This window comes from Lepidochelys olivacea, assembly GCF_965140295.1.
Source record: "Lepidochelys olivacea isolate rLepOli2 genome assembly, chromosome: 14".
Lineage (NCBI taxonomy): Eukaryota > Metazoa > Chordata > Testudines > Cheloniidae > Lepidochelys > Lepidochelys olivacea.
The window spans coordinates 39,229,966-39,255,865 of NC_140424.1; the positions used below are offsets into that span (position 1 = coordinate 39,229,966).

A 25,900-nucleotide genomic window follows, 5' to 3' on the forward strand; every position below is an offset into this window, starting at 1 on the left:
GGTGACCTCAGGAGTTACCCTGCCCAGCCAGCAGGCAGGGTGATGACACTCGGGCGATCGACTGGCTGTGAAAACAAGAGTCTGTCTTATTGCTGAGGGATGGAGAAACTCAGCCAGCAGCAGGGGGGTGCAGAACACGGCCCTAGGACGGAGGTAACAGCGCCTCCAGGATCCTGACATCCCAGCACTTTACTCACCTTCCTGGAGCCTCCCAAACCCACTGGGCTGTAGCGATGGGACCCCAACCCTACTGACGGCAAACGGGACTCAGCTACCAGCTCAGGGTCACACTGAGTGTCAGAGCCATGGATGGACACCTTCACTAACCACTGCCGCACACTCCCTCCCACAGCTGGCAATTGCAACCAGGCCCTAATGTCTGGTCCCCCTGCCTTTGAGAGGGAGTGTCACTCCTGCTTCCATTGCTGCCTATTGATCTGTGGGACTTTGGGCAAGTTGCTCCCCCTCTCTATGGCTCTCTGGGACTCACATCCCTGAATGGGCTTTAAAAAAGACAATGGTTCAAGTTGGGCCCCAACTACTTCTTGTTTCTCGAGACTAGCCATTTCAGCAAAGTTTAGAATTCTTGACATTCAACACCTGGAAACATCCCTTTCTCCTTCGCAGATGGCCTTAACATCCCTTATCTCACCCAGGCTCCCTGCTGCCTGGACTTAGAGAATTAACCCTATTCCCATTGGACCTACCCAAGGTGTCACACAGCAAAGCGGTGATGGAGCCAGAAAGAGAAGACAACAGTCCTGACCTTTGTTCTAACTAACAGACAACAACCCTCCGGAGGCAGGGATAAAGCCCAGGAAATCAGGTGTGAACATTTTCATGGAAACCGTTTTCTGTCAGAAAATCCATTCAGACAAAACCACTTTGTTTCTTGAAATCGTAACAAATAGGATGAAAATTCTTTGCAAAAATATTTGTTTGCAAAACAAGAGCATCTCCTGTTTATCACAGTGCAGTCAACTGTCTCATCGTACACAAAGGGGAGACACTATGATCTAGAAAATTAGATGAGATGCTTCAGTCTGAGCTAAGTAGTTGCTGCTCTTCACAATTTCAAAAGAATAAAATACAAAGAAAAGAGAATATTAGGTCATAATCTGCTATGGCTCAGTGTGATCCGACACCTCCTAGTCTGCACTGCTCCGAGTGACACGCTTCAGTGGATCCCCAGCATCCACCCATGGCGAGGTAGGTGGGAGAAGATTATTCGTTCTTGACAGAAGGAGAAAGGAAGGCTGAGAAAGGAGCAGGGACTTGTCTTAGCTGATACAGCCAGTCAGTAGCAGAGTTGCTCTCAAATGAGCTACAGACCAGCAATTGTTCCTAATAATTATTCAGCAAATATTTCAGAAGAATTGGAATGTTGGAGAGGATCATGAACTGCTCCGAGAAAATGAATGGAGAGCAGCATCCACATTGGTCAGACATATAACTGGTTGTGACTTATTTCTTGGTCATAAAAGAGAACAACAAAGACCAGAGTTTCCTCCCTGTCAATAGCCCCCTCCTCAGCCAATCAAGGTTGAGACTTTGAGGGGTGGGAGGCTAAGGGTTCTCATCAAATAGCCCAAAGAATGGCCCTGGTCACCACCGAGGGGATCACTCTCAGAGCACTATTCCAGTCTCACCTCTCTGTGAGAGCCTCCCACAACCCCCCCACCCTGGCCCCCGCTCCATACACAGAGCTCCTGGTGGTGGGAAGAGAGCAGAGGAAAAGGAAAATGGAAGCAAGAAGAGAAAGGTAGGAGGGACAGAGGAAAAGGGAAAACAAAAAGGAGAAACCCCAATGTCCCCAGTAATTCTAAGGGACAAAGTCCTAGGTAGGAAATAAAATGCTGCCCCCACAATCTAATGTTTTCCTTTCCTAAAAGTCAGCCGGCACCTCATGGATCAGACTGAACAGGTTCCAAACCTCTCCGAGGCTCTTACCTTCTATACAGGGACGTCTGTTTTTGAGCAAAACCACTAAAAGAAAAGGAGAAAACTCCGAAGAGGGTCCTCCTTGCGCTCACGAACGTGAAAGTGAATGCTCTCTCAGTCCTCCAGGAGAGACCTCGAGAAGGAGACGTGCTGAAGCAAAGCCACAGGGATCTCCGAGCTTGCCCCTGTCCTGCACCCCTGTCCTGCCTGGCTGATGTCAAGATCTCTCTGTGAGGTCATCGCCTCCCCGCCACCTTTGTCCAATAGGCTGAGGTCCTGCCAAAGGCCCTTGTGATGTCACTGCCACACCCACCCCTCCCCTGCAGTGCTGATGTCCTGCCCCTGTCCAGCCACATTGGATGTTTCAGCCGCTTTCCTTGGATCACCCCTCTCAATGAGCGTTCATTGTGGGCTCAAGCCCAACACAGTAAAACATCAGAGGCTTCTCCCCATGCTACGCTCAGTTTTTCATAAATTAGCAGACTTTATGGACAGAAGAGACAATTAGAGCGTGTCATCTCACCCCCTGCATACCACATGCTTTCTGTAGAACATAGTAGCTAGTTTTTGACTACACACTTTCCAGAAAGGCATCTAGTCTTCATTAGAAGACATCAAGAGGTGGGGAATTCCCACCACTTCCCTTTCTAGTTTCTTCCTTTGGTGATTCATCCTCACGGTTGAATATGTGTGCCCTCTTTCCAATATGAATTGGTCTCTTTTGAATTTCCAGCCACTGGGTCTTGTTATTCTTTTCTCTGCTAGATTAATGAGCCCTTTCCTACCCGATATTTTCTCTCCATGAAGTCACTTCAACGCTTCAATGATGTCACCTCCCGATCTTTTTTATCATCTAAACAGGCTGAGCTCTTTCAATAGCTCACTAGCAGGCATTTTTCTCCAGCCCTCATAATGTTTCATTGCTTTTTGCTGCCCCATCTCCAATATTTCCAAATCTTTTTTCAAAGGTGGATGCCAAAACTGGATGCAGGATTCCATGATCAGTCTTCCTCATGGTGTGTCACCTCCCTATGCTCCTCACTGCTCTTTTCATATATCTAATGATGGCTTTAGCCCTGTTCACCACAGCATCACCCTGGGTGCTCATGTTGAATGGCTTGCCCAGAATGGCCCCTAAATCCTCTTCAGCCTCAGTGCTTTCCTGGATACACTTCTCCACTCTGTAGGTGTGGCCTGCATGCTTTGTCGCTAGCTATAGGACCCTTCATTTGGTTCTTTTCCAACTTGTTTTCTTTGAATGGCTCCAGCTTCTCAAGGGATCCGATTGCTCTGTGTCACTGCCCTCTCCTCATCATTAATTACCACTCTGCTACTATTTTATCACCCACCAATGTTAGCAGCAGTGATTTTTTATTTGGGCTGCAGTTCATTGATATTTATTTTGAAGAATTAGTCCTTGAGAGCCTCTTCATATCCCTCATGCCCAGAACCTGCTCCACACAGCACAGCGAGAAAAGGCCGCCCAGCCCGGCTGTGCCCTAGGGGCTAAGCACAGAACAACCTTAGAAGTTTGTGTCATCCATAGCTTCTGAACAACATGTGGGGGTCATCAGCTTACAAAGACACTCTAGACCGGTAGCGTAGACAGGCCCCAAATGTATCTAAGTGTCCCGCCTTGAAAAACAGGAGAGAAAAAAATAGAACCTTGAGTAGCTTTATTTTATAGTCGTGGAAACTGAGGCACACAGAAGCAAAGAGATTCGCTCATGGTCAAAAAGCCAGGAATAGAAAACAGCAGATCTGCTGATAGTCTGATGGGGTATCTGACGGTGCCGGTGACTATCACATGTGGGCACAACTTCTGCCAAGCCTGCGTCTCCCAGTACAGTGAGGAGAAGGGAACGGGGACACCCCTGACCTGTCCCCAGTGCAGAGCCCAGTTCCAGAAAGGGGAGTTCAAATCCAACACACAGTTGAACAGCATCATACAAAAGATCAAACACCTGGGTTTAAAACCAGGAAAAGGGCAAAAGGATTATCTGTGTGAGAGACATAAGGAACGTCTCAAACTTTTCTGTGAGGACGATGGAGAAACTATTTGCTTGGTGTGTGAGAAATCCCGGGACCACAAGTCTCACACTGTGGTTCCCACTGAGGAGGCTGCCCAGGAGTACAAGGTAGGAAATGCTGTTGACTTTGCTTAATTAAACCCCTTAAGGACACCAGGTTTATCCCCCATCAATACAAGGACAAACATTCACACCTGGCTGCCTAAAGTTAGGCACCTAAAGGAAAGGGGCCTGGTTTTCAGAGGGGATGAGCACTGGAGGTTGTGGATAATGGGAAAAGATCCAAACTTTTTTTGCTCTAAGACTGCAAGTTCCAATACCTAACAGAGAGAACAGGGCTGACGGCTCTTTGTGCACCTGCAACCCGTCTGCCAGGTGGAGTGGGCAGCAAGAACATAAGACCATAAGAACAGTCATCCCCTTTCGGACCAAAGGTCCATCTAGCCCAGTATCCTGTCTTCCGACAGTGGCCAGTGCCAGGTGCCCCAGAAGGAATTAACAGAAGAGGTAAACTTCAAGTGATCCATTCCCTGTTGCCCATTCCCACCTTCTGGGAACAGCTTCTGAACAGCTGATCTGTGGCAGGTGGGAGGCGCTGGGAGGATGGGGCAGGAGCTGGTCTCCGGGCCGCCAGAGGGCAGGAAGCATTGCGGGGCAGGGGCAGAGCTGATCGGTGGGGCTGCCAGTAGGTCCTGAGCACCCACTATTTTTATTCCATGGTTGCTCCAGCCCTGGAGCACCCACAGAGTCGGTGCTGATGGTAGAAAAGAAACTTTAAATGAGAGGAGGGAAGTCACCCGGCATTGATTAAGGAAAATGCCACACGCAGGATTCATAAACATAAAACCGTGAGCAAAACACCCTCTCCAGTGTACGTTGGTCAGTGTCTTCTGCCTCATGTTCTGGAGTTCAATAACCAAAAGTTCCTTTGTTGTGCCCCTCTCTGCTCCCTCACCCCACCCCACTCACTGTGGCTGTCCTTGGTCAGTGAAGACTCAGGGTTCAGAGATGCATCTGTGTGAGCTCACCTCCCACCCTGGGGGCGTGGGGGAGGAGGAAGAAGGCACCTTGGTTGCTCCAGTGTCCAAGCACTTGCCCTGGTGTCACCACCCTGCCTCACACCCCACTGGCCCACTCCACCGGCCACCCTGCCAGCCATCACCTGCTTCTCTGCTATAACCTCTACAGATCAGGGCATGTCTACACTTGCAATTTAAAGCAGAAAAAGTCCCCTTTTTGCACAAAAACCTCGTCTCTTGAGGTTCTATGCTGCTCTTAGTGATTTTCAACTCTTAGAGGGGGAACTTCGTTGCTGAAGCAGGCTGGGCAGAAACGCTGTCCCACATCAAGTGATTTCAGCTCTAGTGATCACTTAAAAAACAAAAGACTCTGAATAGAGCCTTAATTAGTTCTGTCTGTGAACAGTGGAGAGGAGCAAGTTAAACCATGCCTAGGACTCTTGGGTAAAGTCTACACTTCCCTGCAAGCACACCTGTCCCCACCTCCTCTTAACCTTCAAAGGGGTCTGGCATCCAAGCCCCCCGCGTCGTGAGTTCAGTTCAGGGGAGAGTGACCTCCCCAATCACGACAGGCTAAATGCTACTCTGCTGCCCTTTATTCATACAATAAAGATAACACACTTTCATTACCCCCACATTCAATACTGAAGTGATTTGTAATCCAGCACCAGCCACAGCTGATCACTTTGGCAACACAGCCCTGTCTGCTGGATACCTAGGCAGAGTCCGTGTGTTCATTTAAATACAGTCTGCACCTGAATCCTTTTCCCCTCCCCAGTCAGCTGCCGGGGGGAGAGCTCATTCAGACCCTGCTTGCACACGAAACAATCTGGACCCTGACACATCCCTGCACGTCAGTGGCACTGAAAGCCACAGCTGGTACCTGTGTCCTGCTCTTCTTTCTCTGCCATATCTCGTTCTTCTCTCCTCCTTCAGCTCTTCCCCATCCAGCAGCCCTGCTCCACCCATATTAACTCCTGCGGCCATTAGCCCAGATAACATTAGGAGGATGAGGGGGGGTTTTACAGCTTAGGTACACCAGGATGTACACACCAGGGTATTACAATTGTCTGACAAAGTTGGGGCCACCTGCGTCCTGACACGGTTGGGTTTTGACAGCGTGGGTGGACAACACGGTTCTGGAACCACATTAAAGAAACATGTTATTGCTCCCAACCCATCTGGGGCTGTGTCTGGGCTGGAGAGTGGGAGGCCGGGGATGAGACGCTGCTGAGGTTCCCTGCCCGCACCCCGGGAGAGAGGGGAGGACATGGGCTGATGTTAGGGCCCTGCCCAGGGTTGCAGAAGGAAGGGAGGGAAATGGCCTGAATTCCCTCCCCACAGGGACCAGACTCACTGACACACTCAGTTGGGCCTGAACTGTCCCAAATTTCTGCTCCAAGTCCCTTCTTCATTGAGCTGCTTCTCTGCCCAGAAACTCGCAGGCCACATCGACACTACAGGGGCTTCAGCAGCACAGCTACAGCCCGGCAGCAAAGAAGCCAGGGCGACCGAAGTGTCACGTTAAGATCAGGCCCAAGCCTCTGTGCTCACTGACAGGGCTCAGAGACAGCCGGGAAGTGCTGGCACTTCTCCCGCGAAGCACCTGCCTTGTTCTCCGGGATCTCAGCTTTCACTTTGCTTTAAATTGAGTCTCCAGCTGTTTTAGATGTGAAGAAAACCTCAAAACTGTGACCCAGATGTAGGGGATGCAGAGAACTGGGCACAGCGGCTCCGAGAGGTGTGAACGGCCCCATTGCCTCAGTGAGGGGTGAGCTCAGGGATGATCATTTAAATATCAACACTGTTAATTATTTTGTTCCCCTGTGAGAGCGGAGAGGGAGAATTGCAGCTCGGCACCATTTACTGCCAGTGACGCCTCCTTCCGGTGCCACAAGTGGGTGATGTTTGGGAGATGCCACCTCTTCTGTTCCCCCCAGTAAAGGAGGACCCGGCCCAGAGAGTCCAGCAGAGCCCAGGGGTATATTCTAGCCCCAGGACGGGAGCCAGGCCCCAGAAGCCCCTTGGAGCCCATCAGCAACTCCATGCTGTTCTGAACATTGCACCATCCACTGTGAACAGATCATGGTGTCTCCTTTTGGTGACTCACATGGGCGGAGCTTATTTTGTGGGTGGAGCTTCAAAGAATCCAGCCACATTTCCCTGCCCCCCTCTCCCCCAGTCTGATCTCTGCTCAGTTATGAAGCTGTTTTGCTGGATGCAAAAGCTGGTTTTCCACCTCCTGTCTCTCACTAGCCCCTGCTGGCTCCCTCCCTCCCTCCCTCCCTCACTGCTTCCCTGCAGCAGCACCGCAGGGGTGTCAGCTGAACAGCACCCCAGGAGCTCTCAGCAGCAGCCTGGGCCCTTGGACAGGGAGGAGGAGAGAAAAGAGAGTGAAATGGGGAGATCTCTGGCAGGGGCTCAGGAGGGGACTCTGGGGGGCTGCCAGGGGTGTTGCACAGAGCGGGGCTGATGGGGCAGGAGCACGTTGCTATGCTGTGTGAATGAATCACACGCTGTCAAAGGGGAAGGGAGCCCTGGGTTATTACAGCTCTGGAGCCGTTATAATTATGGGTGTCCCATTCCCCCAGATCGAGTGTGTTCCCTGTTCCTCACTGACCTCCAGCCACATCACAGCTTCACCCTGCACAGTTAACGGGACTGCACTGGCTCAGGTGCTCAGCTGCTGCCCGTGGGAGGCCACGTGGGCGCCTGGACAGACGAGAGCACAGTGGGGTCTTGTTCCTGGCCTGGGTCTGGGGTATAGTGGAGCGAGGTGCTGTCCTAACCTCTTCACTCTCACTGGCAGGAGGGATCGTTCAGAACCTTCCCAGCTATTTCCCCTCTGGCCTGTGCTCAGGGATGGGAAACTTTAGCTAAAACACAGGACTTGAGAAGTCCTGAGTGTCTGCATGAAGCACAGCCCCCGCTCTGAGACTGGCCTCTCTTCCCCCACGAGGCCTTTGGGACCGGCTGAGACGAGTCTGCTGCTCACTTCCTGGATATTTTACTGCTCATGTATGAAATGCCAATATGGATAGTGTTGTCCATTGGACAGGCAGACTAATGGCTGTTTATCACACATGATCCCCCTGCAGGTAAAACTCTGGGTCCTCTGAGGAAGGAGCTGGAAGAAGCCCTGGCTTTGACATCAAAAGAGAAGGAGAAATCCACAGAGTGGCAGGTGGGTGTCCGGGTTTATTCCTTCTTGAGCCCTTCCCCCTGCAGCATTCCCAGGAATGACGGGGCCATAAAGCTCCAGAATGAGGTTATGAATCTGCTTTAGTTGTTTGCTCCGTTGCACAGGCTTGGTGCTGGCCATGGACAGTGCAAGCCTCCGGCATTTGGGGAGGCCGGGCGTGAGTGCTGGAACCTCCCTGGTTCCCAGATCATTGCCCTGCCCACTGCTTCACCCCCATTTGGCCTCGTCTCGCCGAAGCCCCCCTCCACATTCCACTCCTGCTCTGCCCCATGCCTGGCTCCCACTCAGCCCCCTCCCCAGAGGCTCCCTGCTCACCATTCACTGTTGCAGCTCGGTCCTTCCCCCACCCCATAGGCGCCGACTCCGTGGGTGCTCCGGGGCTGGAGCATCCATGGGGAAAAATTAGTGGGTGCTCTGCACCCACTGGCAGCCAAGCTCTCCTCCCCACCTCCTTCCCTAAGTGTGCCATGTCCCCGCTCCTCCGCCTACCTCCCAGCGCTTGCTGCCGCAAAACAGCTGTTTGGTGGCATAGCAAGCTCCGGAAGGGAGGGGAGAGGAATGGGAACACGGCATGCTCAGGGGAGGAGATGGGGAAGAGGTGGGGCCAGGGCGGGGATTTGTGGAAGGAGTCGGAATAGGGGCAGGGAGGGGGCGGAGTTGGGGCAGGGACTTTGGGGAAGGGGTTGGAAATGGGGCAGGGCAGGAGGGGTGGGGCAGGCGCGGAGTCGGGGCAGGGCCGGGTACAGAGTGGGGTTGAGCACCCATCGGTGAGAGCAGAAGTCGGCGCCTATGCCCCACCCCATCCCCCCTGCCCCCTCGCCTGCCACTTGCTCCTTTCTGCCCCCTCCTGCCTTAAGGAAGAGTGACGGGGGGAGGGGCGGAGAGGAGCAAGTGGTGGGGTCCCCCACACAGCTGATGGGCAGCAAGCGGCGGGTGCTGCGGGGTTCGGGGGAAGAGCGGGAGCGAGGGCACAGGGCGGAGCGCAGGCAGGACTCCAAAGGCGGCAGGTCTGCAGCATGTCTCCAAAGGGAGGGGCGCGGCATCCTGTTTGGGGAGGCTCAGCCTCCCCTGGCCTACGGTACCTGCCATCCAGGGTGCTGGCAGCATCAGGCTGTGTCTCCAGTGGGGATCTCAGCGCAGCAGCTCCCGTAGGCGGAGGAGATGGGGCAGTTCCTGGCCCTTGTACAGTGGTGCAGACCCACCCCTGAGATCTCTGATAAGGGCAAATTCTCCATATTGGGTTCAGTATTTTCACTATTACATGGATCTTGTTTCCCTCCTGCAGATGGGGAGGGTGTGTCGGCTGCTCCAGCCATCGGTTTTCAGTGGCCTCCATGACAAAGCTCTGCAGCTTCTCTGCAGCCTGGAGGAAACAGATTGTTCCTTCTCGCCCTGCACCCACAGTCCCTGCAATGAATCTGCCCAGTGCCTGGGCCAGACTCTGGAGTTGGGAGCTGGGAGGAAGATTTGCCCCCATGGGTGAGGTTCAGATTCGCTCAGCTGGCTGGGCTGGGGGCATGCTGGGAGCTGAGCTCTTCTGAGCATCGAACTGTCAAAGTCAGATTCAGGACTCACATAATTTGTCAGACCACTCTGTTTATTAGCAAAGCGCCTTGCTAATGCACCCAGATGTGAGCCCCTCTCTGAGGCTCAAGATAACTTATTTATACAGCTAAGCCAAAGCCAATTTAACATAAGAGACAAAAGGAAGCAGAAACTGACAAATATACATACATATCTTATTTGCATACTAACGTTTACCAATCTCCTAGCTCAGTAGGAGCTCTAAGTTAATTAGTTTGAGGACCCATTGTCTCACACGCCTTAATGTTTCTCTTCCTGACAACTATATTTCAACAAACCCTTCAAGTAGCATTTCTTTAATGAATTGTAATTTCAATATAATTCATTCTACTTTCACAATCCCTCCTTTTGATCAAGCTACGCAATGACCAACAATGACTGGGTTCCACATATCAATCGTTCTTTATCTCTTTGTTCATCAGTGATATTTAAAATCATCAAATTAGCACTCTGGTTTGGGGCAGCTATCTGTGTAGCATGCCTGACACAATTTTGGATACAACAGGAAAGTAACTGAAAACATACAAAAATTATTAGGATTCCAAACAGGAGAGTTAGGGCTCCCTGAAACAACCAGTTTCCTATGCCAGAGAAATTGAAAAGGTTACTTAGCCACTTCCATAAAGAACTTGGCTCTTTGTGGGGAAGATATGTGATTTGTTCTAAGTGGCTAGCACGATCTATTACCTCATTGGTGTTGTCTGGTATATACACACAACAGTCTTTTCCAATGAGAGCACAAGTCCCTCCTTTTGCCGCCAGCACTATGTCCAATGCCTGACGGTTTTGGAGGGCCATCTGTCGGATTGCCCCTGTTTCTTTGGCCAGGGCTCTTAAACTTTCTCCGGTTTCATTTGCCATTATTTCAACTACTGCTTGTAACCTTAGGAGCCTTTTTGCATGGTGTATTACTCCCCCTAATGGTATGAAGGAACCACCAACGGCCTCTTCCCAGGTTAAGGGGCTTATGTTATTTATATACCATTGGGCATCTGTTAAGTCCCTTCTTTTTCGCCTGAAATTGCGGAAGCGTTCTCGAGGGAAGGTTCCTAGCACTCGGAATTGTGGGAAGAGTCGGGCGGGATAACGGATTCCTGACCAATTAGCTGGTAGTGCGGTATAAACTCTGGTCCCACACACCCAGTGATGGCCTATTAAGGCCGGGAAGGGTCGGTTGCACCCATTTGTCATATAGGTGTTTGCAAAGGAGGAGTAGTATCCCCCAAAGGGTACAGGGTAATTCTCCTTACGAGGAGCGGTGTTATTTGCATGACTGTAGGAGGAATATGAGATTGATTTCTCTGTTTGATCCCAGGTTGAGAAAAAATTCATATCTCCATACCCGGCCCGCCACTTTTTAGTTTTGTTTGAATAATCCCATACACCATTGGCCACAATATGCTGAAGGCAACGGCTTTTCCCCAGATCCAGCCCTGTCCCATTACACACCCAACACCAATGACCTTTTCCCTCCACCACACTTATCCATTTAGATGCATTTATTCCCACCGCTTCCAAAGTGTCATTGCTGTTCCATATTTTGTTAAACGGACGAGGCCCTCCAGTGAGGTCTGGGGACTTGAGTGGGATAGCCAGGACAGGAACACCAGTTTGAGAGTGGGCTGGGATGTGGCTGCAGACCTAGCAATTAGAAATATTAAGGGTCTGAGCTATCCACACCTGCTGCTGGATAAAAGAATTGTCATCGTGGTCTCCCCAGACCGTAAGATACCAGCAGCTGAGGAACAGCGTCTTCTTCTGGCAACCCTTACGAGAGCGTAGATTGTAAGATATTGCAGATTGTTCCTCTGCGTCTTCTTCTGGAGTCAAAATTGACTCTGCGTTGTCCTGAGGTGATGATTGGTTCTCTGGGGATGGTGCCTTCTTACACTGTGAAGCATGTATCCACGCTGCGATGCCAGATAGTTTAACAGCCGTCTGTGTAGTAAGCAGTACCTGATGAGGACCTTTCCACCGGGGCTCCAAGGCTTGCTTTCGATGTTGGCGCCATAATTAGACCCAATCACCTGGCTCGAGGTTGTGGCATGCGTCGGAGGTGGGTTCCGTGGGCCAGGCGGCTCGAACCTGTGAATGGAAGTGACTTACAGCTTGCATTAGTCCCTTGCAATACTGAAGGAGCACACTGTGGTCAAGTTCAAATCTGGAACGGGAGTAATGGTAGTCATAGCTCACATAGGGCGTCCCATAACAATTGCAAAGGGACTTAATTTATGCCTTTGGGATGGAGTGGATCTCATGTCCATAAGGGCTAATGCTAAGGCTACTGGCCAGCTTAATCCTGTAGAGTCACAAATTTTAGCAAGCTTATTCTTAAGTACACCATTTCGTCTTTCAACTGCACCTGCACTCTGTGGGTCATAGGGACAGTGTAACATGCAATATACGGTCCAGGTGTTGAACAAGTTGTCCAGTAAAATGTGTACCCTGATCACTGGACAGAGTAGCAGGAATTCTCTGTGGTTTGAGCACTGGCCTGCTAAACCCAGCGTTGTGAGTTCAATCCTTGAGGGGGGCTGTTTAGGGATCTGGGACAAAAATCGGGGATTGGTCCTGCTTTGAGCAGGGGGTTGGACTAGATGACCTCCTGAGGTCCCTTCCAACCTTGATATTCTATGATTCTATGCATTCCCTTGGCAGGCATAATATAATTTAACAAACATTTGGCAACAGACAGTGAGTCAGCCTTGCGACAAGGAAAGGCTTCAATCCAACCAGAGAATAAACATACCATAACCAATATAAATTCATATTGTTGACACTTAGGCATTTATACAAAATCAAGTTGCCAATGTGTAACCCTTCTGCCCGTCAGAGTTGGCAGCAACAAGGGCCGGGTTCAATATCTAGGGGATCCATTCCAATAACACAATGCAAACCGGCTTGAGCCCCCACCCAGTGACCTGGGACAAATATATACCACCCCCGCTGGGCGCCTCCAAGAGGCAATACTTCCTCTCTCGCAAGCACCTAGTCTGAGTGTAGCAAAAAGCCTTTTAATAACAGAGAGAAACAATGTGGCATTATGTTGGGGAAACACCACCAACAGGATTCCTAACACAACCCATGAGCAAAAAACCCACCCCAAGCAATTTGGGGCATGCCCTTTCCCTTTGGTTCTTGAGTCCAGCAACCCCAAATCACCCAAAGTCCCAAAAGTTCAATGCCCCAAAAGTCTCTGTCCCTGGTCAGGGCTGCCCCAGAGTTCGAAAGTTTATCTGCAGAGCTTTACCTCCCAACCTGGGTGGAGATGGGGGCAGGGGTAAAAGGCACCTTACATGATCTGAAGCTGACCGCCCCACAGCTCCATAGGCCTTCATTCCGCTCCGCTCCACCAGCCACCCACGTCCTATGAACTGCTCCACCAGCCTGTCCACAAGGCACTCCAGCCGTCCCGCAAACTGCTCCACAATAGATCGTCAGGCTCCCCCACTACTTAACACAACGCTCAGTGATTTCAGCTCTTAGTCAGTTCAGCTCTTTGGTGAATTCAGCTTGTAGTAGGGGAGCCTCTGTGCTGGTGCACTGTCAGCCTAAAGTGAGCTCAGGAGCCTGTAACTAGACTCCTAATGGAATCAAAATTAGCTCTGATATTCTACAGTGGAGCGAGGAGGAAGTGCAATTAGCATGTAAGGCCCTTACCAAGGGGCCCATGCCACTAAGCCTTAATACTTATCCCCACCCTCTGTCTCTTCTCAGAGTTTTGGAACCCATGACCCTTGCCTAGCGAGTGCTACTTAGTTGATGGTGAGTCCCTCCATCATAACAAAAGGCCAAGTACAGTTCCAAGCACAGTTCCCATAATCAGGATAATAACAATTTATTCTTCCTGCCCCAATAACAGAGACACTGGGGATCCCACAGCAGCCAAAGTGACCATTTGGGCAGCTATGGCCTCATTCTAGGCGGGGTGGGTGTGCCTATGCAAATGAGATCAGCCCCTGAAGTTCTTTTCCACAACTTGCCACACCTCACCACCAGATGTCAGGGTGGAGCTCATCCTGACTCTGCTTACAAATGCAAGAACGGTGCTTGAGGCAGGCCCCGGAACCCCTGGGCCACTTTTACAGGTTTACCAATATTATGGCTTTGGCAAATGATACAGGCTGCACAGTGGCGGGCTGCAAAAGAACTAAAATGGGGGGCCCACCATCCTGTCTTAGTTACAGCAGAGACCATCCCCTCCTTTCCAACATGCGAAACACCGTGTAGCAGGGCGGTCAGAGACGGGTAGAGTGAAAAGGGGGCTACAAAGGCGCCAGTAGGCAAGCGCCAAAAAGAATTGGGATGTAGAGAGCAACCTTGGGCAACCCAGGATTCTTTCTCGGTTTCTGGGGCAGAGTCTTGGAGCAGGGCAAGGTCAGTGAGGGACCAGGAGGGTAAGAGCAGAGCGGAGAACAAGGGAATCAGACATTTCGACTAGGCACGCTGCAGCAGCCACAGCACGCAGGCAGGGGGGTAAGCCTTGGGCAACAGGGCAGAGAAATAAGCCACTGGGCGGTTCTTTTCTCCGTGCATCTGAGTGACAACCCCAAGTGCACACCCAGATTGTTCGTGGCAGAAAAGGGTAAAAGGCTTAGAATAGTCAGGCAGTCCTAAGGCAGGGGCAGAAGCCAAACCCTGTTTGAGGGAAACAAAGGCAGATTTGGCCTCGGGGGCCACAGCATGGGGTCAAGTACAGAGAATCGAGTTAGTTCCTGGAGAGGTTTTGCAAGGGAGGCATATTGGGGAATCCACTGTCTGCAAAATCCAACCATGCCGAAAAACTTCTGGACCTGGCTTGGGGAGCGGGGTTGGGGATAGCTTGGACGCAAGTGGGAGAAAGTGCACAGGAACCCTGGGAGAGGAGAAAGCCAAGGTATGTGACAGAAGCTTGACAGAGTTGTAGTTTAGAGCGAGAAGCTTTGTGACCCTTATTTGCTAGGGCAGTAAGGAGCACTAAAGAGTCAGTTTCAGAGGCAGACAATGAAGCAGAACAGAGGAGTAGATCATCTACATATTGGACTAGTGTGGACCTGGACGGGAAAACAAGGTCAGCAAGGTCTCGGGCTAATGCTTGGGAAAAATATGACGGGCTTTCAGTATACCCCTGGGGCAGTGTGGTCCATGTGTAGTGTTGCCCCTTGTAAGAAAAGGCAAACAGGAACTGGGAGTCAGGGTGAACCGGGACAGAAAAGAAAGCAGAGCACAAATCAACAACAGTAAAATGAGTTGCATCTGGTGGGATAGAAGCCAGAATCTTTGAGAGGGGCAAGTTTTGATTCTGTCCACCTATGATTTGCCTCTTCCCACCACTGCATGAAACAATCAACCTCTCCTTTTGCCAATTTAGTTTTAGGTTGGCCGAGTTTGTCTTTTAAGACGTCTACTTGGTCTTTGTCCCACGATCCTAACAGTGGCCACTGAATTTTGGAATTCTCCTGAGTTAGCCTAAACCATTTTTCCAGAAATTTACAGGAGTCCGGACTCTTCCTAAAATACATAAAACAAGCCGGCATTCCTTTAGGGAACTGTCCTGACTTAGATGTCTGGTTACCCATGCAGGAGGACTTTAAACACCAATCACACAAGAAGGAAAGTCGGGTTCGTCAGAGCGATGCCCGGTGTAACACACAGAAGGAGCCCACAGGCTACTGCCTCAATTGCGCTTGCTTTCACACCAAGGGTTTTACCCAAGGCGCGGTGCAGCTGCGATTGTGCAGATTTCACTCATGCAGACCGTGGGGACACGAACCCTTTGGTCAGCCGATTCCCGGATGGAGACGGCGCCCAGACTCAAACACACCACAGGGAGGATGGATAGACACAGAAAAAGACAGTCCTTAGTTGGACACCTGACCAGATTCCTGATGTCAGATCCCGGGATCCCTACCAGAACAGAGAAGGAACCAACAGATTCGATGGCGTAGACTTCACTGTGGTCATGCACCCTTCCGTTCCGGCGGAGGACTGCTCGGGCCAAATGCCCAGGTGCTGGCTTGCCACGGTCGTCCTAAGAACAGTTAGGAGTCACACGGCCCCAGTGAAGACGGTTGCCATCTCGGTGGAACCTCCAAATTGTCAAAGTCAGATTCAGGACTCACATAATTTGTCAGACCACTCTGTTTATGAGCAAAGCGCTTTGCCAATGCACCCAGATATTTGAGCCCCTCTCTGAGGCTCATGCTAACTTATTTATACAATTAAGCCAAAGCCAATTTAACATAAGAGACAAAAGGAAGCAGAAACTGACAAATATACATACATATCTTATTTGCATAGTAACTTTTTACCAATCTCCTAGCTCAGTAGGAGCTCTAAGTTAATTAGTTTGAGGATCCATTGTCTCACACTCCTTAATGTTTCTCTTCCTGACAACTATATTTCAACAAACCCTTCAAGTAGCATTTCTTTAATGAATTATAATTTCAATATAATTCATTCTACTTTCACAAGGTATAACTCCATCTGCACGGGGTGTGTGTGTGTGTGGAGGCGGTTAATCACACTGGTTTAAAAAGGCACTGTTAGTTAAACAGGTGCGAATGCATATGCAGCAAAGGCCCAGCGTTTACAGTTGTGGTTATTAACGTGTTAATTCACAGTTAATGTGCTTGAGTTAAAACAGGCCCCAACACTCTTCTGGACAAACCAAATGGGGAGTCCCTTCCTGTCTCCCCATCCAGGGGACTCCAGGTGCAGACTCTGTCCCACTGACTGGCTGTCACACAGGGGAAAGTGCTACTCGGTTTCTGAAGACAATATGGAGAGGACTGGGACCATGTGGTGGCTTGGCAAAGAAGGCTAAAGCCTTAGGGATCCAAGACTTGGATGAAATGGTGATGTGAAATGTGGGAGGTGGGAACTTCAACTGCAGAGAGATCTGGTCTTTCCTGGAAGGCAGAGTAGAGGAGTAGCAGGAGCTGGGGAACTTCAAAAACCTTCCCTGATTGCAGGAAGCCCCCATTCTTACTGGGGAGCAGGGACACAGCTGCCAGGCAGTTTCAGAGCAGTTATTTGTCTGCCCAGGTCCTCTCCACTTCCCATGCAATAATCCTGCAGCCTTCAGCTATGAATCCAATGCATGCAGGGATTCAGCCACCTGCGTGCCTAGGGCGTAGCAATGGCAGCGATGGCCTCTTTGCCCAAGAACACTATCACATAAGAATGTGGAGACATGAAGACAGGAGTCAGTGGTGTGGGAAGGGTGATGGCCCCAGGGGCATAGAGGGATATGGTGAGAGAAGCAGAGACATCAAACACATGGTGGAGATTGTAAAAAAAACATGTTCCATGGGAGTCAGAAGGGTCTAATGATCATGGCACTGGACTAAGAATCAGGAGACCTGGGTTCTCTTTCTGCCCTGCTGGGTAAATCAGAAAATCCTTAGTGCACAGGCTGTAGATTAAAATAGGTTTGACTTCTTCAGGGGCAAGAAACTGTCCAGAGCTGTGGCATTTGAGGCCCTTTCAATTATCATGTGCTGGTTCCATCAGGCAGTTTGTGTCTCCCCTGCTTGGTTTGTGTCCCTCTGGTTTCATTGGAAAGACAGCAGAGAATCCATGTAGTTACTTAAGGTTCTGGTCACCCTGGTGCCTCTGTCATATGCTCTGCAGGAGTTCATACAGGATCTCATTTTTGTTTCTGCATGTTAGAAATCATTTTTTATTAAGCACCAGCTTAACATCATTTGCGGACAGTACTCAAATGGCTCGCTATTCCATTTCCCCCCCACAGATTGACAGCTTTTCCTCATAAGCACTTATTCTTCCTTGGTATAAAATGTATATGAAACAAAGACAAAATATTTTATACATCTTACTACAAAATGCTTAACATTGTGGCTGTATCTCATTGCCTCTTCATTGCCCAGTTCCCGACAGACTCTTATTCATGAACTGTCTCTTCATGCAAGGCAAATATCCTGCTTGGATTGGACTTGACTTTAAAACCCCTGCAATGAAGTGGACCTGAGTGGATGCCTCCCCGTTAAATCAAACACGTTGCATCTTTCCCCATGTTAAATAGATCTGAAGTGTTTTTAAACATTAGCTAATGTAATTGTTTATCATTATCTGTATTTATTATTGCTGCACAATAAAGCCTCTAATCAGCTATAACAAGTGCCCACATGAACTAATGGATGACCTAGCGCAGCAACGACTTCTATTGCCCCTTGTGCTGGCACAGGGAGCGTATTTATGCAAGTTTTCAGTTGCAGAAGTTTGGCCTGTATTTATTTACTTCTGAAAAACACCAAAAGTTGGATTTGACTGTGTGGAGACATCAACTATTACAGAAACCACATTATAATATTTACTTTGCTTACTATAGATGGGATTATATTAAAAATGTCATAGGAAAGATCCAAATGAGAACTCTAGCCTGTGTTCTTGCACATAGGTTGTTAAAACCTGGGAATTGCTGACAGCAGATTTAATCGGGCTCTATCCAGTACCACAGAAGCGATACCAGTATGTACTGGCAGCTACAGATGATTTTTCAAAATAGGTAGAAGAATTTCCACTTAGAACTATGACAGCACATGAGATGGAGAAGAAGACATGTAAAATTATATATCAACACGGCTGCCTAGAGCAGATACTGGCAGATCTAGGTTCTGAATTGAATAATCAGGTAACAGTTTACATTTGGTGTTATTTTCATTACATGGTCAATTACACACTCATGGTGGTGTGACAGGGTGCTGTTAGCAGCTACAAACTGAGCCCTTTGGAAGCCAGCATCCTGGTCACTGAGAGCACCCAGAGCATCGGGTGCAGTTAGAGGAGGAGGGACTGAGTAGTTTGGGTTTGGAAGGGTAGAGGGGATCACTTGCACCTGTAGGGAGCCCAATGAGGTCACTAGCTCAGCGCTGAGAAGAAAGCAGCAGTATAAAAGTCTGAATCAGGGAGCAGGAAGGGGGCTCCTTGTAACTGCTGCCATGTTGTGATGCACCATAGTGCCTCCCATCACACTCTGCTCCGATAGCTCTTCAAGACATTAGGTTCAATCGCTAATTTCAAGGAATTAGATTAATCGGTCACTATTTTTACAGAAAGAAAAGGAGTACTGGTGGCACCTTAGAGACTAACCAATTTATTTGAGCATAAGCTTACAGCTCACGAAAGCTTATGCTCAAATAAATTGGTTAGTCGCTAAGGTGCCACAAGTCCTCCTTTTCTTTTTGCGAATACAGACTAACACGGCTGCTACTCTGAAACCTATTTGTACAGAGCATTCCAGAAGGTGGTGGACAGAACCCAGAGGAATTGTGATGAATTTCCTGGAGCAACTTTCTTTTCTTTGTACTCTAAACCTCACATGACAACAAAAATAGCACCCTTACATCTGATTCATGGCTGAGAAGAAAGATTTCCCAATAAAGCTTCACCAAATTTTATGTTATGTGTCATTAAATGCCAGGCTTTTTAATATAATTAAGTTAATTTGTGATGATTCAGTAAAGGAATACAACCCCTTCTCTATTTCTTTATCAAACTACATTTGTTGTGTCCTTAGAACCAAGAACATGAAGAGCCCAGCAGTACATTGAAAGCAACAGTGGACACTGACAATACATTGCCTGTAAATAATATTTCTAAAGAAAAATAAACTAAAAAACGGAGATTGTAGAAGAGATTTCTATCTGTAGGGAGATAGCATGTTTTGTTTATTGATGTGAGAGAAAGAAAGAAAGGGTCATATCTTGATTACCGATGACATGTAGCTAGAAAGTTAAAAATCACATGAATTAATGCTGACAGAAGTTCAAAGAATATTACATAACCTTGTGTAAGTTAACTTAAATATATTGCTTAATTAATTCTATCGTTTTTTCACCTATTAATTTTCAAAGGTGTAGTGCAGGAGGTGGGTGTATGTGCCCTGCCCCCCAGAGAGAACCAGTCAAGACAATAAAGAGGGAGGAGAAAGAGAGAGAGAGAGAGAGAACAGCTGCACGTGTGTAGTTGTGATGTTTATGACACACGTACTTTGTAACTGAACAACCCTGTCTGACAATTTAATAGTTTATTTTGTTTAGATAAATATTTTGGATTTCTTGAAATTCCACAGTTGAAATACAAATGACGTTATTCAGAGAAGTTAAACTTCAACATAGATTTGATGGAAGAATAAAAAAAATGTAAATAATTGCATTGCTAAAAACATGTTTAGATGCTTGATTTTGAAGTACTGTTGAAATGTAAATTAAAATATTCTTGTATTTACACCTTGTTACAATAATGTTTTCTAAATTAGAATAATCTTTTTTCTTTCATATTTTATCTTGAGAGTTCACAGGGGTAGAAAATTCTGACAGGAGTGAATGACGGTATATGGGATGCTGGACACTGGGCAACCCCTAGCCCTCACCTTTCCCCATCCACTGTTGGATCATATTAAAGAAGTTCTGTATTAAAATCACAAATGAGTTTGATTCCCCAGAGTTTAAATTCCAGGGTATTACTAATTAAGAGGTCTCTTGGTTTTTGGTGCTGTTTCTCTCCCTCTATGTGTGAAACTTGCAAGCTGCTAATTGTGTTAGTACATTCTAAGACAGAGTCTGTTCTCAAAGCAATTCACAGAGAGAGAGACTCAAAGCAATACTCTGTAACAACAGAAACAGCACCCAGAGACTCCCCGCCCTTTTGTTGTATTAACAATTGTGATTAAAATAGAGATAGAGGATGTATGTGGATGGTTGCTTGGTGTGGATAATAACTGAATGATCAGGGAGGTGCCAGCCTAAGAATCCAGTGTCCATCGGCTGAAGAAGGCGTCAAGTGGAAATAACCAGAGGACCCCCCGCCCCCCGGAGGGCAGACTGGAATCCACCCAACAGCCTCAAGAATGGGAGAACCAAAGAACAAGATAACATCTTGGAGCACGGAGCCCTCAGGAATGTGCTATCTGCTGATTGATTCAGTAACAGCATGATGAAGCAATTCCCACAGACTGGCATAGGAAGAAATTCCTATAAAAATAGACTCTAAAAAGTGAGAACTTTGGGGTCTGATTCTGCAAAGCAACTTCCAGGAGCATCAGATGAGCATCTGACAAGGCCCTGCTCCCTCCTCATGTCCAGGCCACCTGGCCAGTGACTTGGCATGAGCAACTCTAAGGCTGGTAACTTTGATAACAACCTTGCAGAACCTGTGTGTGTGGGTGTTTGTATGAATGAATGTGTGAATAAATATGAGATTGAATGGAATGTTATAGAGATAACTAACTGCTTACTATGATTCTTTCTGTATTCACAATAAATGTGGTATTTTGCCTTTTTCCCTTTAATAAGATCCTGCTGGTTTTTATTTTATTGGTATAACACCACCACCATCTGCTACCTCTGGGGCAGGGGACGAGAGAAGGTGAGGGCTGGGGGTTGCCAAGTGTCCGGTTTTCGACTGGAACCTCGAACTGAAAAGGGAAACTGGCAGCATCCGGTCAGCACAAAATGTCCAGTTGCCGGCAGTATCTGGCTTGCACAACTGGGGGCAGGAAGAGCAGCAGTGCTGGGAGGGGACAGTCTGTGCCGCGGGTGTCACTGTCAGGGACCGAGATTCCCTCCAGCTTGAGCTGGCACTGGGCTGATGATCAGGGGAGCCACATTTTCACCCCCGGAGTTGGGACCAGGACAGAAATAAGGGCGGAGTGTCCCGGAGTAGGTGCCAGTGAAAGTGATGAGATGGGACCTGTCAGTCACATTGTAAAATGAGACCTCGCCCGCCTCATAGTCCAGGAAAATCCCCACCCGGCCGGGCCTGACCCTCACAGGGAGGGGGGTCGGGGGGTCGGTGCTGGCCTTGTATTCCCCATACCACAGCCACATGGCCCAGTATCCATCCTCAGGTGTGTGTGTGACCCACCCCTCCCTGTTCACAGATTCCCTACAAACTCCCAGAGCCCACTCAGGCTTGTCTCCCACCTCCACCTCCCAGTAACGCCTCCCGCCCGCGAACCCCTCAGCGCCCAGGACACAGACACAAGGATCAAATCTCTCAGGATTGTTGGGCAGATCCTGGCGTGTGTGTCCGTCGCTCACACATTTCCGATCCTCAGACAGGACGAGCCAGGGATTTGCCGTGTCTGGATCCAGAGTCACGTCCACTGGGGAGAGAATCACAGAGTCAGGGCCGGGAGCAGGGGCTGGTCACTCGGATCAAAGGGAAATTAACCTGTGTGTGTGCACGTGTGGGGGGGTGTTGTTGACTGAGGGGAGTCAGGGACAGTGAGTGGGGCGGGGGGAGCAGGGGAGAGGGTGGGAAAGTGTCAGTGGGGGTGGGGGGAGGGATGGGCAGGTTCTGATGCTGGGAGAGGAAAGAGGAGGGGCAAGTCACAGGAGTAGACGGGGAAGGGCAGAGGGGAGGGGCAAGCACAAGGGCAATGAGGGGGGGAAAGGGGAGCGGGCACCATGAGGTCAGAGGGGGGTGAAGGGAGGGGCAGGTTCCCGGGGCAGAGGGGAGGGGTGGGCACCAGGGCAGAAGAAGGGGATGGACCCCAGGGGGCACAGGGAAGCAAGGGAAGGGGTGGGCACCAGGGGACAGAGGGATGTGAGGGAATGGGGGGCTCTAATAAGGCAGGGGGGAATCAGGGGAGGGACTGGTGCCAGGGGGTGGGGGGGATGAGGGGTGGAGCAGGTGCCAGGACCATGGTGGGGAGGGAATGGGCAGGCACCAGGGGGACAGAGCGATGCAGGAGCCTGGGGGCAGAGGGTCTGGCTAGGGCAGGGGCAGTGTCACCAGTAGGCGGAGGAGGGCAAGAGGAGGGGCAGGTACTATGGGGCTGCGGGTGGTGGTGCTGAGGAGAGGAGCATGTGCCAGGGAGCAGAGTGGGGTGATAGGAGGGGCAGGTATTGGGGGGGGGCTAAGGGGAGGGGCATGCATCAGGGCGTAGAGTATGCATGAGAGGCAGGACTGTTGTCAAGGGAAAGAGAGAGATGAGGGGAGGGGTGGGCACCAGGGGTTCAAAGTCTGGACTAGAGAAGGGGCGGGCAGCACTAGGGGATGTGGGGGGGAAGGGAAGGGGCTTGCACCAGGGGACACAAGGGGTGAACAGAGGGTCAGGCGCTAGGGAGGCAGAGGGGCAGTAGAAGGAGGGGCTGGCACTAGGGGAAAAGGAGGGGGTGGGAGAAGGTGCAGGTGACAAGGGGACAAAGAGGGGGGAGGGGTAGGACAGGTTTCAGAGGGACATGGGGGGGAAAGGGATAGGGCAGACCCCAGGGGGCAATAGTGGTATGAGGGAAAGGGCAGTTATCAGGGGGAGAGGGGCATGAGGGGTGGGTGAAAGGAAGACAGAGGTGGGACAAGGGAAGGGGTAGTCACCAGGAGAGATGGGGGGGGGGATGAGCAGAGGGGTAGATGCAAAGGGGGGGGAGAGGAGAGGGGCGGGCACCGGGGGGCAGAAAGTGGGTTGTGGAGAAGGGTGGGGCCTAGGGGGCAGAGGGGTGGGACCCAGAGGTTAGGAGAGGGGGAGGGGAGGGGCAGGCACCAGGGAGCCCAAAGGCAGGCAAGGGAAGGGGTTTGCACCAGCCAGGCAGAGGGGGCAAAGGAAGGGGCAGGCACCATGGAGGCAGATGGGGGCAATGGTAGAGATGGGCCTCAGGGGGGCAGAGGAGGAGTGAACAGAGGGGCTGGCACCAGGGGACTAGAGGAGGGGTGAGGGGCGCAGGTTTCAGGGAGGCAGAGGGCGAGGGGAGGGGAGGGGGAAGAAGTAAGGAGAAGGTGGCAGGGAGGAGGTGTGATGAAGTGGGACTGTTCTTAATGTTTCCTCTGAAGAGTGTGGGGGTGCCTCAGTTTCCCCTCTGCAGTTCTTAAGTATCTAGGTGGTGGGGTAAGGGTGTATGATCAGTGCAGAGCCCTAGAGGGCAGGTGTGTGCAGGGATCTGGACACAGAGAATGGCCAACACCCTGTTTCCTGGCACCTGGTGGCCTGGCCCTTCCCCCCTGCAAGGTGAGACCTAAAGGGTTGGAGAACAAAGGAATCTGGTGATCTCCTGGCCCGGGAAAGGGACAAAGCCCAGAGGAGGAGGGGCTGGAGGGAGTTTCAGTTTGGGGCTGGCTGGGACATGGAGTGAAGGGCAGATGTGGTTGTCTGGCTCACTGCCCCCCAAAATGGACCCGGCTGAGGGGTCCTGTTCTCTGCACCTACAAGCTCTGTGTTAGACCGTGTTCCTGTCGTCTAACAAACCTTCTGTTGTACTGGCTGGCTGAGAGTCGCGTCTGACTGCGGAGTTGGGGGGCAGGACCCTCTGGCTTCCCCAGGACCCCGCCTGGGCGGACTCGCTGTGGGAAGTGCAGGGAGGGGCAGAGGATGCAGACCCAGGAAGGTGGAAGCCGTGTGAGCTGTTTGCCCTGGGGACAGGCTGCTCCCAGAGAAGAGACCTCACCAGAGTCCTGACTGACTTCGTGGGGAGCAGTTCCAGAGCATCGCCCGGGGACTTGGTGACAGGAGGGGTTGCAAGGGAAGGGGCAGGTGCCAGGGGGTGGGGGTGAGGGAAGGGGCTTGTGCTGAGGGGAGAGGTGGGGGCCAGGTGGGAGAAGGAAGGGGCGGGAACTGGGGGCAGAGTGGGGGAGAGACAAATGGCTGTGCGACAGTAGTCGGGCGTGAAATGGGGAAGGCACTGGGGCGAAGGTGGGAGGGTGGTGAGGGAAGGTTTGGTCATCAGGGGTGGGTGTCAGGGGCTAGAGGGGTGAGGGGAGGAATGAAAGCTGGGGGACACAGGAGGGAGAGCAGATGGGCAGGCAGCAATAGGATGGGGGAGGGGCAGGCTCCAGGGGACAGAAGGGGGTAAAGGAAGGGGGCAGACAAAAGGAGGGTAGGGGGTGGGGAGGAGTGTGTGAGGGGGGGTGTGAAATGAGGCATTGTCACTAGAAAAGCAGGGGGTGGAGCAAGTCATGGGTGATGGGGGCAGAGGGATGTGAGGAGAGTGGAGTCAGTGGGGCAGAGGGTGGTGAGGGGATAGGCACCAGGGAGGAAGGGTGAAGGGGAGGGTCAAGTGCCAGGAGGATTGAGCGGGTTGGGCAGAAGGGCAGACACAGGGAGGGCAGAGGAGGGGAGGGACGAGCACCAGGGGCAGAGAGGGGCAAGCAGAGAAGCAGGGCAGGTGAGTAGAGGGAAGCGTTAGGAGAGGGGATCGAGGAGGGGCAGGAGCCAGAAGGTCAGAGTGGGGCTAGAGGAGGGGTGGGCACACGGGGACGAGGGAAGGGGCAGGTGCCAGGGGTTAGAGATGGTGGGGAGAGGGAAGGGTACCAGGCGGGGCTGAGGGGGTGAGAAGGGCGGCGCATCTGCACTAGGGATTTGCATTGGGGCACCAACATGGCTGAGACACTGCTGTGCCAGGGGCCAGAACCCCTCCCCTCACTGGGGTTATGGAGCAATAATTACAGGGTCACTGGAGCAGGGGAGCTGGACTCTGGGCTCCCAGGTAAGGCCCAACCCACTGGGCTGCAGAGTGATTCTCGCTCCCACGCTTTGGCCCAGTGCCCATGGCAGTGTTTAGACACAGGGGGACGTCTTCAGCAGGAGAGATTGTGGGAGCCCCACATCAGACACCCAGAGCCCAGCAGTTCCAGCCCTAACCTGGATTCCCACATTCCAATTCCTGCCCCACATCCCACGGGGAGATGGAACCGGGGGCTCCCCGCTGAGGGCCCAGTCATGGGGCTAAAGGCTGGAAGGGAAGTGGCGGCACCTTTTCCTGTTCATTGAAACTCGTCAGCAAACTCGACATGGATTCGCGAATAGTTTCAGTCGACCCAAAATATAATTTTTCAGCAAATAAACTATTTGCCCTCAAAATTACACTCAGCTCTATTTCAAACGTGTCCCAGAAACTTAGGAGCCCAAATCCCAGTGACTTGCAGTGAGTGACTGTCAACATCCCCAGAAACGCACAGGTACGGCCAGGCCAGGCTCAGGACACCAGCTATGAAACACTCCAGAGCTGCTGTTAAATTTGCCCTTGGTAGAAACATTTCCCCACGGGCTCCCATAGCTCTTTACTGAAGGCTGCGGGGAAAAAGATATGGCCAGTAGTAATTAGTGACACTAACAAGGAGCTAGTCTGAATGAAAGAGACCTTAGAAGAGACTAGCTGCAGAGTTATGTGAATTCAGGGGACATC

The 25,900-nt window shown here is 50.8% G+C and overlaps 1 protein-coding gene across 5 annotated transcripts in view; it reads right to left on the minus strand.

Moving 5' to 3' along the window:
- Positions 1-19,404: 19,404 nt before the first annotated feature.
- LOC311530861 (butyrophilin subfamily 1 member A1-like) overlaps positions 19,405-25,900 on the minus strand; it is a 44,777-nt gene continuing 38,281 nt past the window's right edge. For all 5 annotated transcript variants that reach the window (XM_084647837.1, XM_084647838.1, XM_084647839.1 and 2 more), the window contains one exon: positions 19,405-21,885. In XM_084647837.1, coding sequence (XP_084503963.1) covers positions 21,326-21,885 — 560 coding nt within the window. In that variant the 3' untranslated portion in view covers positions 19,405-21,325. The remainder of the gene's footprint in view (positions 21,886-25,900) is intronic.